The 19,088-nt window shown below is 37.6% G+C and overlaps 1 protein-coding gene across 14 annotated transcripts in view; it reads left to right on the plus strand.

Annotated features, from left to right (window-relative positions):
* The window catches only part of ap3b2 (adaptor related protein complex 3 subunit beta 2), a 63,271-nt gene extending 44,204 nt beyond the window's left edge, over positions 1–19,067 (plus strand). For 2 of the 14 annotated variants that reach the window (XM_088080284.1, XM_088080275.1), the window contains exons 17-29: positions 1,053–1,183; positions 5,058–5,096; positions 5,782–5,896; positions 6,750–6,933; positions 7,803–7,968; positions 8,156–8,243; positions 8,907–9,016; positions 9,160–9,388; positions 10,113–10,197; positions 10,588–10,685; positions 13,286–13,300; positions 15,284–15,422; positions 16,425–19,067. In XM_088080284.1, coding sequence (XP_087936410.1) covers positions 1,053–1,183; positions 5,058–5,096; positions 5,782–5,896; positions 6,750–6,933; positions 7,803–7,968; positions 8,156–8,243; positions 8,907–9,016; positions 9,160–9,388; positions 10,113–10,197; positions 10,588–10,685; positions 13,286–13,300; positions 15,284–15,422; positions 16,425–16,611 — 1,586 coding nt within the window. In that variant the 3' untranslated portion in view covers positions 16,612–19,067. The remainder of the gene's footprint in view (positions 1–1,052; positions 1,184–5,057; positions 5,097–5,781; positions 5,897–6,749; positions 6,934–7,802; positions 7,969–8,155; positions 8,244–8,906; positions 9,017–9,159; positions 9,389–10,112; positions 10,198–10,587; positions 10,686–13,285; positions 13,301–15,283; positions 15,423–16,424) is intronic. The other 12 variants (XM_088080285.1, XM_088080280.1, XM_088080286.1 and 9 more) reach the window with 10 other exon arrangements.
* The last annotated feature ends 21 nt before the right edge of the window (positions 19,068–19,088 follow it).

A 19,088-nucleotide genomic window follows, 5' to 3' on the forward strand; every position in this document is an offset into this window, starting at 1 on the left:
TCGTGGATTAACAAATTAATTAATCTGCTAAGAAATCAAAGAAAAAAAGACGCAGAAGAACTTGCCTGAGAGCAATCACGTTTTTAAGTTTTCTTCATCTGTACATCTATGGATATATAACAAACATGAACGACTAATATCTACTTTGGCGTACTTTTAAAGTGCCACAAGTATCAAAGGATAATAACAAGTTTTTGCAATTTCTTCTTTCAATGAATTATTTTCCACCATGTAACGTTAGCATTGAGAAGTTTATATCGTTTAAGCTTAACACACATTCCTCTCTTGGGTTCCCAGCACATATTATAGCCTAAATGTCATGATTTTTACAAATGGGTTATTAAAACCCCAAACCAACATATTGTTGAAAAGCAATATATATGGGTATTAAGTAGTGTTGTTGATTGATTCCGGTCCAAATCTTGACATTTGAGTGCAAAGTATAAAATTTCTACATATTGTGTATAAATACCAATAGTGACTGCCCTCTAAAGAATGAAACCTGGCTATTGTAATTGAATTTTGCTATTGGCTGATTTTGGTAGCAGGAGCTGCTTTTATCACCAGCCGAGGTGCCTGTCGCCACCTTGTTGCTGCCCTCTCACCAACTCACTACTTTGTATGTGTGCGGTAGGCAGGGAGGTGCTGTGGATCGAGAGGAGGAATGATTGGGTAACTGGGTGGGTCTTAGCCCTCTCTTGGCCCTGTCCATTTTGTTGATTTTTTTTTTATATTCCAGGGAGAAGGCAATCGAGCCAAAAGGGGTTGGTTTAGTTACCCATGAATATAAAAACAACTAATTAAAATCAGTTGAGAAATAAATATGTGGCAGTGCTTTTTATCCAGAAAAAAATGCTGCTGCCTTAAATATTTGCATTTGTTTATAAGCATATCTTAATCTGTCAAATGGTTGATGTGCACCATTTTTTTTTTTATCCCCCTCATGTAAAAGGATAATAGCAGCAGTGACAAAATGCCCCATGTTTTGTACTAATGTTTGTTTGTACGTGCAGATTTGCATCCTGGATTCCTGTTTTTTGTGTTTTTTGCAGATCGAGACCACTTCCAGTTGGGTTCACTGTCCCACTTGCTGAATGCCAAGGCTGGCGGCTACCAGGAGCTGCCTGACTGGCCTGAAGCCGCCCCAGACCCCTCCGTGCGCAACGTGGAGGTGAAGGATTCTGTGCGTGCAGTGGGAACAGTAATTTACAGAGACACAGGGGCCCTCTGGGGTCGCCAAAAGGTGGAGGGGAGCGAGAGTTGCTCCCGCCCCAGGGCAGTGCCTCAGATGGGCTGGACCGAGTCACCAGGGCTTCACATCTATTATAACATTAACTCCAATATAACTCCACTTTCACTAGCCATTTTTCATCCACTTACAGCTCATTAACAGCTCATCTGTAACATGCATCTTTTTTGGCCTCCATCTATGTCCAAATGGATGCTGCTTAACAACTCTCCACCTCCATGGAGGAGAATGAGTCACACAGGAGAAAAGAGGATTATAGTTTCTATTTAAAAACTTCTGATTCACTATGACAAAACAGTTGGTGGTACTGAACTCCTCGCCCTCTCTGCTGCACTTGCTTCTGTTCGGCAGCAGCTAACTCGCCCTGTCCAGGTGATTTCTCACCGATGTTTGAGCCAATAGCACATGCGATACAAAAGGGAAAAGATCTGGGAGCTACAGCCAAAATTTTCAATACAAGTCAGTATCAACAGCAGTAAACCACCTCCTGTAGTCTCTGCTAGAGGTTGACCAAAACAGGGATTTTAAGAAACCTACAATTTCAATATGTTTGCACCTTTGTAGCAAATAATTGATTTATTTGCTATTTAAATTTGGCCTAATTATTCCCCAAATTCAAAAATAGCAAGACAAACTTTACTCACGATAAAGAAAATTTAAAATTTATCTTAGTGTTTTTGTAGAGCATCATCCCAACTCACCAAAATCCCATCTCTTCTTCTCCATCCCATTCACTCCATGTGCCATCGGTTCGTAACCAACAATGTGATCTAAAATGAAATCATAAAATCATAACTTGAGTGTGTTAGTCAAAATCAAGACTTGTAACTTGACTTTAAGTTACAGGAGTGACCTCAAGGCTTGATTTTGTTGTCATATTATTGAATCATTGTATGAATAATAGTGTGTATAGCTTTTTTTTTTTTTTTTTTTTTAAATTCATAGCCTCACATCACATATTCAGTGTTAACTTGTTATTTACTTGTGCTGCAGATTTCAAGTTGAAGCCATTTGATGTTTTGGTTGTGTACAAGAGACCAATCAGGGAATTTAGTATTTTGAAGCTAAAGAAGTTGACATGTTACGTTTTTGTTGACCATTTTTAAAAAACATTTAAATAACTTCTAAATTGATATCCGACCTTCCAGGTAGATATTTGTTTACTTTGCAGAGTTGAAACTTGCTTGAGATGGCCACAGAAAACAATTATGACTTCACATCCTCTGAAATGCAGCTATGAACAGACACTGATTGATTTTCTGACAACATGCCTTTAACTCTCTTATTGTGGTCTGGCAGGGACCAAATTACATTAGCCTGTGATGTCAGACAATTGGTAATTGACAGCTCACACATCAACATCAACTCTTTCTACATCTGACTTGGGAAACTCATAGCCTTTTTTCCACCAATTCAGCTCTGATTCTTAAACCTGTTCTGTTCAAGAGTCTTGGAACCGTGGTGCTATCTGGCAAACCGGCCTGTGTTTCTGTCAGTTTTGAGTTTTTTATTATGGATATTCTTTTTAATCCCCCAAAAAAGAGCCAACTTTCCAGACCAATTTATTTTTGTCTAAATGCTCTGAAGGGTTCAAAATTAGGTTCACCAACCAGAATGGAACCAATTTCTTGTTGGTGGAAAAGGGGTTTCACTGTGGTAAAAACGTAGTAGATGTTCATTAAAAATCCTCGTAATTAGCAAACTAAATGAAATAGTTGTAGGCCATGCATGTGCAAAATCATGTTACATTTTATTACAATACATTTACTTTAAGTAGATATTTGTTTTGGGTAGTTGGAAAAGCAATGATTTATGTTTTTGCAGATCAGTTATCTTTCAGCAGGTGTTTTTCCAGACTTAAATATTGTAGCTTAAATCAAGATTTAGTCCAGATTTAAGAGGAACATAGATTTTGGCAGCAGATCCTAAAACATTGTTGGGAAACACATTGAATGACAATGTGTTGTATGAAAAAATAATTGTGCAATATTCACTTTTTATGATATTTAGTAGTGGTAAATAAAACCGAGTCAAGAAAAATCCATCCAAAATAACACGTTGAGCATGATGGGTGGCGTTCAAGAAGGTATACTTGAGCTCTAAGAGATCTCAAACATGTCTCAAATCTCTGCCAGTTGTTAATCAAAGTGTTTTAAAATTAATGAAAAACATTTTGATGATAGGAAGTCGGTCAAAAAACCTTAAAAGCATGCTTTGAAAAATGGTCAACAATGATATAATTAAAGTTAAAAGGGATAAATAGGCAAAAACACCAGTATGGTCCTTGCAACAGCAGCTCGGGTGCTCAAACAACTGAGTGTCCCATCACATCCACTCATGTAAAATCTGGTAGGGCGAGTGGATCCTCTGAAGCCCTGACCTCTCTGACAGACTCTCTCTTTGTACATTGTGCACCTCTGCAGACAGAGGAAGTCATAACCTCCAGTGAGGGGCGGATCGGCTTGCTAGGAGACTGGAGAGAGGTGCCCCCTCAGTTTGGGAGTGCAGTGGTGTTTGTTATGCTGACTGCTCTCTCTTTCCTCTGTTAGTCTCTCTCTGGTTTTCAGAATGCAGTAAATGACGATGGTCAAGTCGACAAGATAAAATTTTACCTTTCACGGCATCATGACAGATTAAATGAGAGACATTTGTCTTCTGCCAAGTGGAAAGAGATTAAACCTTTGAAACCTGAGAAAATTGGCTTGATTTGGAAAAAAAACAAGGCAATGAGCTAGAAGAAATGACTGAAAAATTAGCAAGCAATTAGTAGAGGTACAAGAAAATTACCTGAACATTTATATATAAAAAATGAAAAAAAGGAAATAACATAAATGATATAAGCGCTTAAAAGTTATAATAATTCTGTAACATAATTGTAAATTTTTATTTGTGACGATTAGCTATAAATATAGTTTTTTTTAATCTACTTATCTCTTGCAATTTGTGAAACATTTCTGACCAAGCTCTTTTTTTCCCATGTTTTTAAAAGAAGTTTCTCAGGAATCAAAAGGTTTAAATACTTGTGAAAGGCATCTGAAAACAAATAAGAAAAGTGAGGTTGCTCTAGGTTTCAAAGCGTTAAAAAGAGGGTATAAGATAATAAGTTATCCTTTATAGAGAAATCTGAACTGAAGAGTTTAAGTTGTAGAATAAGAATTAATGCTAAATTATGAAGACTTATTAGGGGTGACGCAAAATCAGGTCGGAAACAGGCACAAATCATAAAGTGTATCCCAGCTTTATTGAGCCTCTGACTGTTTTTTCTTCTTCTTCACCTGATTGGTCTTACATGAAATTTGTGACACGGTTTGTGACTGTGTCACAAATGTCGTTGTGTGATACTGAGTGATGTGTTTCAGATTTTGTGCTCTCCCCCTCCTGTTCCACCTCCTCATTTAACTCCATGCTACAATGACATCCCGCTTGCACTGATGAAGACATTTATACTAAATGCATTGTTGTGTATTTGCTTGACGTATTAGTACGTAGTGAATGTTAATGTTGACTTTTTCTTTATTTAAGTATATATTTACTGTATGATTAAGTTATATTGGAGTGCATTGATTTAGCGGGGGGGAGAAAAACATCTTGATTTTATTAGCTAATTTTCAGATTTTATGCTACATACTGTGATGAAATTTGGGGTTATTTGTCTCTGTAATATCAGAAACTGTTCTCCCACATCTTTTTAGATCCAGAAACCTTCCTGTGCCTGATTCTCTTGCTTTCCTTTTTTTCTTTAAAACAACTTTCTTCTTCCTTTTCTCACCTCCATCCCAATCTTTTTTTTCTTTTCTACATCTGCCAGGTGTTTACGCTGCTTGAAAGAGTCACAACATTAACGAGTGTGAGTCAGTTAGCGGCAAAAAGCCCACCTACTTGAGCCTCAACCCATATAGCGGCAAAACCCGAGTGCTTTTCGACATGCCCCTCCCCGCCGCCTAATGTAGTTGCTGTTCTGTGCTTAGCTCAGCTAAAGCTACCTGACACACAGCACCCTTTTCCTCGGTCTCTACCATTAAAGAAGTGATTCTTTCAGCAGGATGTGCGGTCCTCCGACATGTCGACACGCATTAGCAGCCTTGTGGGTTTTAAATGGGGTTTGAAGACGTCCACGCTCATTAGCTGATGGCTCTAGTTAATGAGTTTGGTCACAGAAAGAGCGAGGCAGACCAGCCTTTTTTCACAGTGTGGGAGGATTGTCACCACTCCTTAAAGACATCGCTTCTCTTAATGGAACTGCTCCCTGTATTCAAAGAAAATCATGTCTGCAACTGGTCATGAAGGTATCACCTGGTGCTGACATCTATCTGTGCATAAAAATTGACATTGGTGTCTGTACTGAATTTGTTCTCTGACTGTCAGATCTAAAAGCAGATCTGATGGCTGGCTTCTTTTGGCTGCTTTGCGCCCAGGCAGAGGCTTTCATGGCCACGCTACTGTTCTCTGCCCACGTCTCTGCTTCTGTCTGAGGGGTTTGTCACCCGGGCGGAGCTAACGGCTTACTGTATGAACTCTGCTTCCTCCGCCAGGTGCCTGAATGGACCAAGTGCAGCAGCCGAGAGAAGAGGAAGGAGAAAAAAGTGGAGAAGCCGTTCTACTCTGACTCGGAGGGCGAGTCTGGGCCAACGGAGTCAGCTGACAGTGGTAACTTTGACAGGCTGGTGCTGTCACATCTTTTAGTCCAATTAGGCCATTACAGATGTGTTTATGAGCGTGAGCATAAGATTTTTGTGCCTCCATGTGGGGGATAGCCGAGGCATTATATTTGTGGGTTGTCCATCTGGCCATACTTGTGAGACTGATATCTCAAGACTGCTTGAGATCGAATTTTGTCAAATTTAGCACAATTATCCACGTGGTCTCATGGATAAACTAAATAGATTTTGGTGTTGCATGGTCACTGTGACCTTGCATCTTTTTCATTCTTGTAAATCGATACCTCATGAATGCCTTGAGGGGAATCCCTCAAATATGGCAAAGACGTTTAAGTCGACTTAAGGATGAACTGATTAGCTTTCGGTGGTCAAAGGTCAGGGTCACTGTGACCTTGCATCCATCTCATTATCGTTAACACAATATTTGCAGATGGCCTTGAGGGAGTACAGTCTCGTGGCAGTATTTTGAGTTTACTAAAAGTATAATAACTAATAATGTGTTAGTCCCTTACTTTCATACCCAGTCTGTGTCCAGAGGTCTATAGGTGCCACCTGCCAGCCAAACAGCCAACTGCTCGTATAATTCCAGCCGCCTGCTTTATTAAATGAAAAATTTGAAAATCTGGAACAAATAATGATTTCACAGTGTGAGAAGTTGCTTTATATTTGACTGTGAACCTTTTTCAGTTTGATCTTCATTGGTTTGAATGCGGAACTGTCCAAAACTTTTTGTTTTATGTCACTGGATTTGGTGTAACTATCACCAGGGAGACCTTCATGTCCTTGTTTTCTGTTTAAAATAAGTAACTTACTCACCCTCTTTCCCCTCTTCTCCCCTTCAGAGTCAGACTCTGCCAGTGGCTCGGAGAGTGGCAGTGGCAGCGAGGAGAGCGGGTCAGGATCAGAGAGCGAGGAGAGCGATGAAGGCTCTGAGTCTGAGGAGGATGAGGAAGAGGATGAGGAGGATGAGAAGGACAAGAAGAAGAAAAAGAAAGAATTAAAGAAGCCAGTGCAAGAAAGCGAAAGGTAGTGCTTGTTTTTTAGTATTTAATCATCGACTGTTATTGTGGACAAAAACAGAACATGTGACTCCAACCTTCTGAATGCATTTCTGATCTTAATACGTGTCAGTACTAAATGTATAGCAGTATTGCAATATTTTGACTCTTTAACATGCTTTTATTTGTTGTGGTCAGTATTGAGCGAAAGAAGATTATACAGACAGTATATCGATATGTCAAGCTCATTTCCATTCATATGAGAGAATTATTAAATTTTTTCATTTACATCTACAGACATGAAACAGATTATGCAATAAGTATTGGATTATATTTTTCAAATGAAACCATATCATAAATAGGCAAATTAAAAAGAGAAAGGGTTTGTTTTAAAAATAAAATAAAAAATAACTACATTTGAAGAAACTGCTAAAGATAAAATAAATGCATATATGCTTAAGAGACATAAAATGCATCGAAATCTAAGAACAGGAACATAAGTCAGCTAAGGTGTTACTTTCTTTCTTCTAAACTCGTGCATTTCACACATCCAGTTTAGTTTCATATTTATTACATAAACTACCAATTCTCAAAACTGGGCTGGTATTTAATTTAAATCTATATATATTGTACATATTCTTTATGGTATTTAGTTGATGTAGTATTTTACTTTTTACCTCACTAACATATTTCGTCTGTCATCTACCATATTTTATTGTCTGATCTTGTTTGTCCTTTTTGTATTTGCATGCGTATTTATTGTGAGAGCGTTGATTTGCACCCTTGTATAAGAATGTTTATAAATGAAGTTTATTTTATTGTTGAATCTGTTAAATCCCTAATAATAATAATGCCAGGCTGCTAAATAGGACCTCTAAACTTTGGTTTTCTATCCAGTGAGCAGAGCAGTGAAGAAGAAGAAAGGAAGCTTGAGAGGAAGAGTAAACAACGTAAGAGCGAGTCAGAGTCTGAATCTGACGATGAGGACGAGAGCGAGTCTGAAAGCAGCCAGTCGGAGTCCGAAGACTCAGAGTCTGAGACAGAAGTCAAAAAGAAAAAAAAGGTATTGAAAACACACCCCAAAATGTTGAACACAGGTGAACTCAGGAGTCTTTCTACATCTAAAAAAGACATTAAAGCAAAATAATTCACTGATAGACTCATGGTCCAAAGGTTCCTATATTAAGAGTTCACACAGTAACGTGAAAATCTTCTTTTATTCATGTCAGTTTTCTTTCATCTCCCTTCAGGCAGCTGAATCAAAACCTCCCTCTAAACCTGTCAAGAAGGAGAGCAAGAAAGAAAAGAAGGAAATGTCTCTGCTCGACCTTGATGATTGTGAGTTATTTCTCCAACTCTGTAAAATTTCTGCTCTTGAAAGAGAATGTAGAATCAATGACATTCACTTAAGTGATGCAGACTTAGAGGACAGGGTCGTTGCAAATCATGATAGTTTCTTAAAATCACTGTCGGTGTACTCGACTGTGCCAACTCAAAAATTTGTCCCTACAAAAAATAATGTAACCGATGAGGGCTGTACTCGACTCAGAAATATGCCATGCAAATCAGATTTGTCTTTTTTTCCATATACAGTTTTAAAGTTGAACAAGACTTAGTGGGACATTCAGTGTGATGGCAGCATTCATGTAGTTGCCGTGAGCTTTAAATTTGCTACTTCTAAGCAAAATAGAAGATAATGTTATCTCCATAGACTTTAGGGTACAACCCCCCCCCCCCCTTTCAGGCTGCTGTATTGTGTTTGCAGCTACTTGTACCAAAGAGAGTCAAGAGCACTTACTTTGCAGCAAAATCTTGGGACCAAAATATCCCCAAAAGTTCACTGCACAACACATTGAATTGCAAAAAAAAAAGGTTTCTGACTGATGATTCTAATCTCTAACTTTCAAGAGGCAGCCCTATGATGAATAGATCAATACAGTCAAGTCTGAATTTGGGAACATCCTTCTTAAATGCATCTCACACTAACGTCTCTTTTTCCAGTTGAACCTACTCCGTCTCCTCAAGTCACACCCGTCAACACCTTCCTGTCAAACAGCCTTGTGACTGACCTGGAGGGACTGTCCTTGTCTGATGCTGTTCTGTCTCCAGCAGTAAGTACATCACATGTCTCTCACCCTCCAGGTTTGTGTCTTTGAGGAGTGGCACTGGTTGGTGCATTGCTTTGTTAGAAAATGTACAAGGTAACTCACATGCTAACTGACATCAAACCTTTCTTCATCTCCTCCTCCGCCAGACCATCGCACCGTCCAGCGCTCTGAAGAGCTACGAGCTGCTGCACCGGATCACGGGGGAGGGTCTATCGGTGGAGTACTGCTTCAGCCGACAGCCATTCAGCCCCGACGCCAACATGGTGGCGGTGCAGATGCAGTTCACCAACAACGCCACCTCCGAGACCAAGAACCTGCACATGGAGGACGTGAAGTTACAGTCAGGGATGAGGGTCAAAGAGTTTTCTGAGATTGGTAGGTGATGATTTGTTGACATTGATTGAAGTTTTAATTTGATCAACAAAATACCCCACCAGTATTTATTTTTCTTATGTTAAAAAACAAACCAAGGAGCAGCCTCAGCAGCTGAGGTGTTAGTTATAGTAATACCACAATCTCAAAAAGGTGAGGTTTAAAAAACTAAATGCAGATAATGTTCTGTTCTCTGAGCCTTACGAGTAGTGAAGATAAAAATGTAAAGCTCATAGTGTTGCTTGGAGACTGGGATGATCTGACTGTATTGCTTTAATTGCTAATGTTTACTTTGGTTCTATAAAATATGTAAATGTACACACTATGCACGATTCATAAATTCTCACATTATACTTTAGTATCTTTGTAGTTACTATAGAGGACTGAAAGCACTAATTGAAATAATGCAAAACGTGTGCCAGTGGACATCAAGTAAACTGCAACTTTTGATAGACGAAGGAGAAATGAAAATGTCATTTTAAAGATATATTACTATTTTTTGTCATACTGGAGCTGTTGTTCCAATGCATTTAAATATGTCTGCATCTCTTCATTTTCCTTTGTACATTCCATTCAACTGCACACTCAAAAAAAAAAGAAGCTTTTTTGGTATCCGTGCCTCCGTGGAGGAGTTATGTTTAATCCTAGGTCAAAGTTTCTGACTGCAGGTTCATGCTTTATTTGTGCGTGTGTCAACACTTGTTTTTTTGTTGTTGCGTGTTGACAGAGCTGCTGCCAGCAGGCGAGACGGCCACGGCTGTGATGGGCATCGATTTCTGTGACTCAACACAAGCGGCAAACTTCCAGCTGTGGTGAGATGAATTTGGTGTTTTAATGTGCAGACTTCCTGCCGTCCTCTCATAGTACTGTGTGAAACCAGACACAGAGCTGATGCAGTTATGAACTTTTTCTCATAATCTGCTGAGTTTTGAAACTGTAAAAATTGCTAGTTTAATACATGTGTGCAGGCCGAATTAAATATTAAATATTTATAAATACTAAAGTAAAAAATATTAACATTTAATCTTACAATTGTGATATATTCTAGCAAGATTTGTGCAAAGCACTGGGGAAACAAGTTAAAACAATATTCAGTAGTGGTTTTAAGATAAGACAGATAAGTTGTCCTTTTAGAAGAAGAAGAAAAATTCCTAAAACTGATGGGTTTTATTTCCCTTCATGTCTCTCCCCTTCACTTTAAGCACTCACACCAAGAAATTCTTCGTTTCAATTCAGCCGCCGGTCGGGGAGCTGATGAGGCCCGTCTTCCTGACGGAGAATGAGTTTAAAAAGGAGCAAGGTGAGTGATCCAAGGAAATTAAATTACTATATTAAGAAATAAAGAAAATGAAAACACCATCACTTTAGGACCATCACATTAAAAAAGGGAAAGGAGAGTTACAGCAGCCACTACTCCATGTTCTGTGAGGAGGCGGATAAAATGTAGGTTTTAACTTATAGACACAGATATGTAGTCTATTTTCTCCAGTACTTTACATGATTATGAAACTGAATTTTACAGTTAAGTCAATTTCTCCACAGTTCATTTTCCTGACTAGTGCAGTTGTTCTCTGTTGGATGATTTGCCTCCTATTCCAAATATATATATTGTGTCTTATTTCTGAGATTATATTTTAGGTAGATATCTGCTGTAAATATACAATATGTCCTTGGTAAACACGCATAGGAGTATCTTTTTTTAGTAAATCAGGCCTTTGTCAGGTCCAGAAAGTTTCTTCAGAGAGAGATGAAAAAGCAGTCTGATGTCAACACTAACTGAATATAAACAAGGAACACTGATAAAATATGACAAATCAAATCAAGTTGGGAACATCGTTAAAACTGTGCTATAAAAAGGCATTACATTTACAGTAGGAGAGAATAAAATAAGTATAATCTTTTTATCATGAGCAGCATTCATTTGAAAAGTATATCCCTGTGATAAAAGCTCTCGACACATTTTGTGTTTAATTTTAATCACAAAAAAACAACTCTTCTCATCTTGAAATAAATGCAATGCCTGTAATAACACCGGTGATGTCACTCATACAGTTTTTTTTTTCTGTTGATGTTTTGATTTGTATTCATTTATCGTTGTCCAGTAATCAACACTACAGTCACAGAACATGAATAGTCACAGTGTTGCATGCTGTTTCTTTATTTTTAATGGAAAGACTTTCAAACTGTTTGCTGCACAACAGTTTCATCAGTGCAGGAGACAAAATGTCTGTCTCATTACCCACACTTACGAATCTGCAAGGTTTATGAGATATTTCCTGTAATCACTACCTGTTGATGTGTATCAGGCGTCACTGGATAACATGTCATTAATGATCATGAGTAGCCTCCTGTGGAATATCAAGCATATATATATGACATTTACATTCAGATGATGGTAAAAATCAGGAACTCAAAGGAGTAATGTAATATGTGGTGTTATCCGGATGCGTGGGCCTTAACTCTGAATAAAAGAAAACATATTATTTTATTATTCAACTGATATAATTATTAAGGAATTAACATATTTTTCCAAATGATAATAAAAACGTGATATTTATTCATGTTTATATGTCAGATATATGGTATTTTTGTGAGATTCTTTTATTATGTTAAGTGGCAACTATTGACTATCAGTATTTTTTTTACATGGCTTTGTTGAATAATAATTATCCATATAATAAGAAAGATAATGAACAGTGAGTGGGCCATTATTGCAAAATGCATCCCTTAATGGTGATTCAAGTCCCACATCACCCTGTTGCTGTACACTATCTCTTGTAGCGTTTGTTTATAAAATAAACAGTACAGAAATAGTATTCAAGCTGATGTTTCACAGTACACCGAAAACATTTAGCTCCCCAAACTTCTTGGAAGCAATATTAGGAAAAACACTCATTGACTGTGGGATCGTCAAAATATTGTATTGTATGTTTCTGGAAATTTGTTGTGGTGAAGACATGACTTTGTTGTTTCGTGGTCTCAAACAGTCGTTGGCAGCCGTCTCATAGATGTAATGAGAACTAGGTTTCGGTTTAGTCTCTGGTCTTTACTGGTGGAACAGGCAGTTGAGCTGAAAGACACCGGAACACCTAGTGGTGCAGGGAAGAGTTACAGGACTGTAAACAGTTGGCCGTCAGGAACGCCAGAGAGAGATCTTTGTGATTAACAGCATGCTTTTTACATCTACCTTGGTGAATTAAGGATTTATTTAGACCAAACTGGAGCTGGTGATTGTTGGAACAGTGGACTTCACTAGATTACTATCCAGAATATCCAAGACGGTTTTGTCGAGTTTAAGTGAAGTGTTTTATGATGAGTAAACAAGGAAATTCAGCCTCATCAGTCTACTGTGACTGAGGGAAGGTTGAATTCAAAAGGTGTGCAATGCAAGGACGGTGGGTTTGTGTGTTAGCACCGTCATATACTGTATACCCTGGTAAAATTTCAGAAAGGTGGGAAGGTATGAAATACTACTCAAGCTTTATGAGAACTACATCACTTTCACTCTGATATAATATGCATGAAATCTACAAATGTAACATATCTGTGGTTTGCAGAAATGCAAAATGCCATTTTCATCTGGTGACTGGTCTGGGGGCCAGTGTACTGCGTGCTGGTATATCTCTAACGTGGGCTCACTGGTCTACCACTCAAATGCTTAAGATTGTGAGTGTGAGTATTGGGACAGATCCATAGTGTTTGCTGGCCATTTTAAATACATCAACCAGGTTTCATAAATACATACAACATGAGCAAAGTGTTTAGCAGAGCAGCTACAGACAACAGCATGTTTCTGTTGTTTGTCTTCATTTCCCATCCTGACTAACACTGAGCGAGTTTTGAGCTCTTTAAACATGTGTCATATCCACGGTTCCTCCCTCTCCGTACTGTCCCCAATAGAGAGGCTATTACTAGGTAAGTTCATAGATTTGTTTTTCCCAGCCGTCTGTGTGCCCACCTGCCTTTAAGCCAGCCTCACACAGACCCCTCACTCCTCCTCCCTCCTCTAACGCCTCCTGCTGACTCCCCCATCCTCCCCTCCTGCCTTGGTAACCAACACTTTACTGCACCTCTGTGTCTGTAGCTGCAGACAGACTCACCTGCACTAACCTGCATCTGATCAAAAAGGCCGCTCACTCTGCTACACCAGGAATGACTGGAAATGCTCATCCACTGATCCAGACTCATTGTTTAAGCACCGTGTGAACGGAAAATAATCACATCATTCATTCTCTGTTTCCTGACCTTTCAAACTGCTGATGACCACTGACCATGCTGGAATCTCAAGTGTTGCAATGTCACGATGTTTGTTGTTGATTCAAACCTCGTAAGCACACATTGTTTCTGTGATTTGCAGGTCAAAAGACGACTTTACGTCAAAGTTTATATTCGGTTGAAGAGTGAGATTTTTTGTTATATATTTACTATATTTCAATGCAGAACTGGTGTTTATTTTCATCAGCCATTCATTTCCTGATTTTTTAAATTATTATTATGAATTGATTGTCAATTAAGCCCTGTGTTTTCCAGGCTTTTTTGTTCTAGGAACATTTAAAATACAACTTTGTCTACTTGTAATCCAACATTTTTTCCTGTTAAAGGCTTTTTGGCAGGGTTTCCCCATTCAAGTCAAGGAAAGAGGGTGTCATATGTTGTAATTTTATGTATTACAATTCCTGTGCCATTTGGCTATATAAATAAATATAACTTGACCTGAAACATGTTCATGGTTGCCATTAAAACCAAAGATTTAACGTGTTATTTGAATACTTTCATGAGGGCCTTAATATGTGAAATTACTGTTATTCACAAACAAAAGGCCCATAGAGTTAAATTAGAAAAAGTCCGAAAAAACAAAATATTATTTTGTGTGGTGAATATGTGTATATTTATGCTGGGGAGGGTCGGGACCCCACAGTGTCTTCAAATCACTTGTTTTATGTGACCAATAGTTCAGCAAAGATACTCAAATTATGAGTGTTATGAGATATGATATAAAACAGAAAATACATCAAATTATCCTATTTAACAAGCTGTGATCAGTAAACTTTCTTGATAAAAGACCTAAAGCACTTTCCAGTTAATAAAATAATGCATTTTATTATGACTTATTGTTTGGGCACTAGTTAAACCTGCTCAATAATGAAATAAGGTCATTAAAATCAGTCTATCTTGTTTATTTTTATTTTACCATACATCAGTCTGCAAGGCAGAATGAGAAAGCATTATTCTGGGATCAAGTGATCCCAGAGGTATAAGTTTAAAAAGTACAATTTGAAGTAAAACTTCAAAAAAACAAAACAACAAAAAACAATAAAATTACGTTAAGTGGTGACAAAATTTAGTATTTTTTTTCTACTGGGCGTCCTTGTCTTTTGACCTGCAGATCAGCAAAATTGATACAAATGAGAGTGTGTTAGTTCTTAAAGGGAAAACTGCTTTGATGCAAAATGTATTACTTTCCAACATCATTGAAACCTTATGAACAAATTTTCCTCTTAACTGCGTTAAATTCACCAACAGACCCGAGTCTCCTCAGTTGTGTTCAGTGGGAAGCATCGGTGCATTCCAGTTTAAGTTTTGGACTCATTTTTTTAATCATTGATGTACTGAGTTTTACATCAAACCACTGTAGTGTTATTGCCCTGTATACAGTATGTTTATAATACTGTATATGTCTGTAGCTGGTAGAGATCCTGAAAAATAATTGATTTAATTTGACTTTCTATTTAAAAAAAGGGCACTGTATAACGTCTTTTCACCGATCATGTACAAGCAGCACCCCGTTGTGTGTCGCTATGTTATTAATAACTGCTTTGCATTTAATGGTAAAATAAGCAACAGCTACAACTTTAGACCTTCCCTCAGTTTGACCAGCTCATGCTCACTCCTCCACAGGTCAGCTGATGGGTATGAACGAGATCACAGAGAAGCTAACCCTCGATGTAAAGTGCCGGAACGAACACGCCATTGTCCAGCGGGTGACCACTGCCGCCAACCTCAGCAGAGTCCCCTGTGGTTCAGATAAAGAGTGCAGGTGAGAAGATTGTAATGATGCTGATCAATTGTGTCTGAGATCTTGTTATTATTGACATAATTCAGGTTCGAATTTTAATTACTTAGGGCCAGGACTTGAGGACATTTCTCTGGTTTTAGGACATTTCTAGGATTTAAGGATATTTCTAGGATTTTAGAATGTTTGTTGAATTTAAGGATGTTCCTTCAGTTTTAGGACGTTTCATGGATTTTAGTACGATTTCGGAATTAAAGCATGTCTCTATGATTTTAGGACATTTGAAAGACTGTAGGACCATTCCAAGATTTTAGGAAGTTTGCAGGATTTTAAGTTGTCTCTAGGATTTTAGGACATTAGCAGAATTTAAGGATGATTCCAGCACTTTGATAAGTTTCCTAGATTTTGGCAAGTCTCTAGGATTTTAGGACATTTGTAGGATTTTTAGGAAGTTTCCAGGATTTTAGGAAGTTTCCAGGATGTTAGGAAATCTCTAGGATTTTGGGACATTAGGAGCTTAGCCAGGACCACTGTCGCGGGTAGGTTCATCCTCCACCGGCACTTTATGTATATTAAAAGTACTATAACAATTCTAAGCCTGAACAACTTAATTCTTTGTTGCAAATGAGAAAATTGTTGAGGGGCCACCCCGGCACCCTATGGGGGGCCAGATTTGGCCCATGGACCATAAGTTGAGTATCACTGGTGTAAAGTAACTAGTAACTGGTGGTACTTAATAAATGTAGTGGACTACAATAATAGTATTTACCTCTGATATGTGGTGGATTATAAATATCATATAGCAGGAAATTGAAATATTTGAGTAAAAAGTATTTTAAAGTTTTACTTAACTACAGTACCTGTAGTTACATTCCACCACTGTCCATTAAGGAGAGCTTATTTTTTTATAGCATTGTGTTTTAAAGAGTTTATCATTGCTTATGATTGTTGATGAACCCGCTAATTGTGTCCCTCCTTATTCTGTGGCTTCATCTTTACTTCCAATCTTTGCTGCTTTGACCTCAGTCCTCCTGTTCCTCCTCCTGATCATCCTGTCCACAGGTTTGCTAGCAGGACGGTGACCAGCGGCAGTCTGGTGCTGGTCACTGTGGCAACCAAAGAGGAGGGAGCTGCTCAGCTGACGGTCAACTGTGAGAAAATGGTGATTGGCACGATGCTGGTGAAGGACATCCTCCTGGCTCTGACGCAGTGACGTGTGACCTTTTTGCTCTCTGCCCCCTCACCCCAACACGCCTCTTTCATGCCGTCCATCACACGTGTAGCATCTCCTCCGTTCTCCTGTTAGCAATGTCCGCGAGGAAATTTCCATAATGTTTTAACGCCAGTTGGTTGTTTTATTCAAGAGCCCTCCACTTTTAAAAATGACTCCTCTATTCACCAAATGTCACAGCCGTGCGTGATTTTGACGACAATCAGACACGACCTGATATGAAATCTCTCTCTCTCCCTTTTAAAGTTTCCTATTATCCAGAAATATTGATTTATTTGTTAAAAACAAAAGGTCTTACTCTAAATCTGTTATTAGAAAGTGTTTTAAAAATATCCGATTTCACCTGTTAAATTTCACCGAAGAAATAAGATGCCCAAGTTAGAAATTCTCATTCTTGAACAAGTGGATGCTCTTATCTGTCACATCAGTTAATTTTTTTAGGTTGTTAGTTACTAGCTGTCAGACTATTTTAAAAAATAGATATATAAGTAATAGTTGCACTCTAGGTGCAAATTATTCCCAAAACACACAATAAAACAGACTGTAAGATTAGCATTATCAATTCCCATCCAGTTATTTGAAGTCTTTACTTGAATGTAGCACGAAGGCTCGACTGAGACAACTACCTATAACTGAATCATTCCATTTCGGCACAATAAACGCTAATCAGTAACTGCTCTTGGAAATAAAGACGGATCTTCATCTCAAATTCTGTGATTTTTAAGGATCTGCCTGGCAGTCATAGTGCACATGTTCATCACAATAAGAGGGGCATTTATAAAAACTGCAGATGTATAAATGTTATTGTATGTATTGCAACATGTAATACAGTACTGCTATAAGTAAGTTGTGGTGTGTGCGTGCGTGCGTGCGTGCGTGTGTGTGTGTGTGTGTGTGTGGGCGTGATGACACTGAATATTGACCTGACAGACATTAATATAGCTGTTTTCAAAATTACTGAAAGTGACACTTGACTTGAAATCATCATGAAGCATAATATTATATTTATAATCAACATTGGACAGTAAAAAAAATCATTTGCATGTCAACCACTAAAAGATACGATTAAAAAATCTTAAATATTACACTAAATTATAGATTTGCCTGATAAAGACATTTCACACAAAACTCTGATGCAAATTACGTCAGAATTAAAAAAAAAAAAAAAAAGGATACCCAAATTACCTAAACAAATCTATTTCCTTAGTCACAAAATTCTAAGACTTGAACTAACAATGCATTTTAAGTTTAAATAAACTGCAAAAATATTTTCTTGAGTTATAAATTCATTTTTGGTCTATAAAATGTAAGAAAAATTTTGCTTCCATCAATCTTCACCATTCAAATATTTTCAGTTTAATACAATAGGGAAGTGATTTGAATTAAAAAAAAAACAGCAAATATCTTAATCTCAAGTGGAGGTTTTGTGCATTTTTTAAGGAATCAATTCTTAAAAACATAATCAAAATAGCTGCCAGTCATGATGTTATTTTACCTCTATCAAATTCACGATTGAAATGTTGCCCTTAAAACAACCTTGGATGGGATTTTAAATGAACAATTTGACATGTTGGGAGGCAATATCGTTGGCTACTCTCATGTTTAAGACTGGTATCAATCTTGTATCTTTTGGCAAGAGGAAAAATTTTATTCATATTAATTTGGATTAAATTTAAGCCTTCCCTAAAATACAGACTGCATATATATTTTACATTTACTACATAATCAGACTTTCACAAAAATATGATTTCTGTTTGAGTTTGTGTAAGGGAACAAAATATACCCCGAAATAAGAATTAAACCTAAAGATTATACAATTATTTTTTAAAAGTGCTCATGATAATGGCAAACATTTTCAAGTTGAGTGTTACCTTGAGACTGTTTTCATGCCTTTTTGTTGTGTTTTGATTTCAGGTCAGAGGTAATGTGGCTTCTCTTTTGCTTTGGACCCTCATGTGTGCAGCAGCTGCACATTTCTTATCTTAAAACATTACCTGCCTATTTATTTATTGTTTTCTTTACTGTCGTAAAATATGTTTTACCAAAGGAGTACATAACAGTCAAACTTCAGCCCTTGTCATAGAAAACTAGCAGCAGTGGATGGTTTTATTTTGGCCTTTTTTTGTACCTGTTGCATTGTTTACCATGAAATCACTCAGACCTGAAGTTTCCAATCACTGCATCACGGTCATGAAGAATGTAAAGAGTAAGAAATTATACTTTAACGTTAAAAAAAAATCCACTGAAATACAAACTGCTCTCACAGAAAGAGTTGGATAAAATTATTTAATTCATGTCTTGCAATTTGTTTTATCTGCATCGGCTCTCAAATATCCAAAGTATGTTTTATTCATAGGCCTACTCTTTGTGTGGTTGTGAAATGTGGTCCTGAAGTATTACAAGTTTATTTATTATACAAATAAAAAAATACAGATATACGTATGTGTCCTCCGATTTTC

The sequence above is a fragment of the Plectropomus leopardus genome, chromosome 7 (assembly GCF_026936395.1).
Source record: "Plectropomus leopardus strain MGB_pleo_1.0 chromosome 7, ASM2693639v1, whole genome shotgun sequence".
In the NCBI taxonomy this organism is placed as follows: Eukaryota; Metazoa; Chordata; class Actinopteri; order Perciformes; family Serranidae; genus Plectropomus; species Plectropomus leopardus.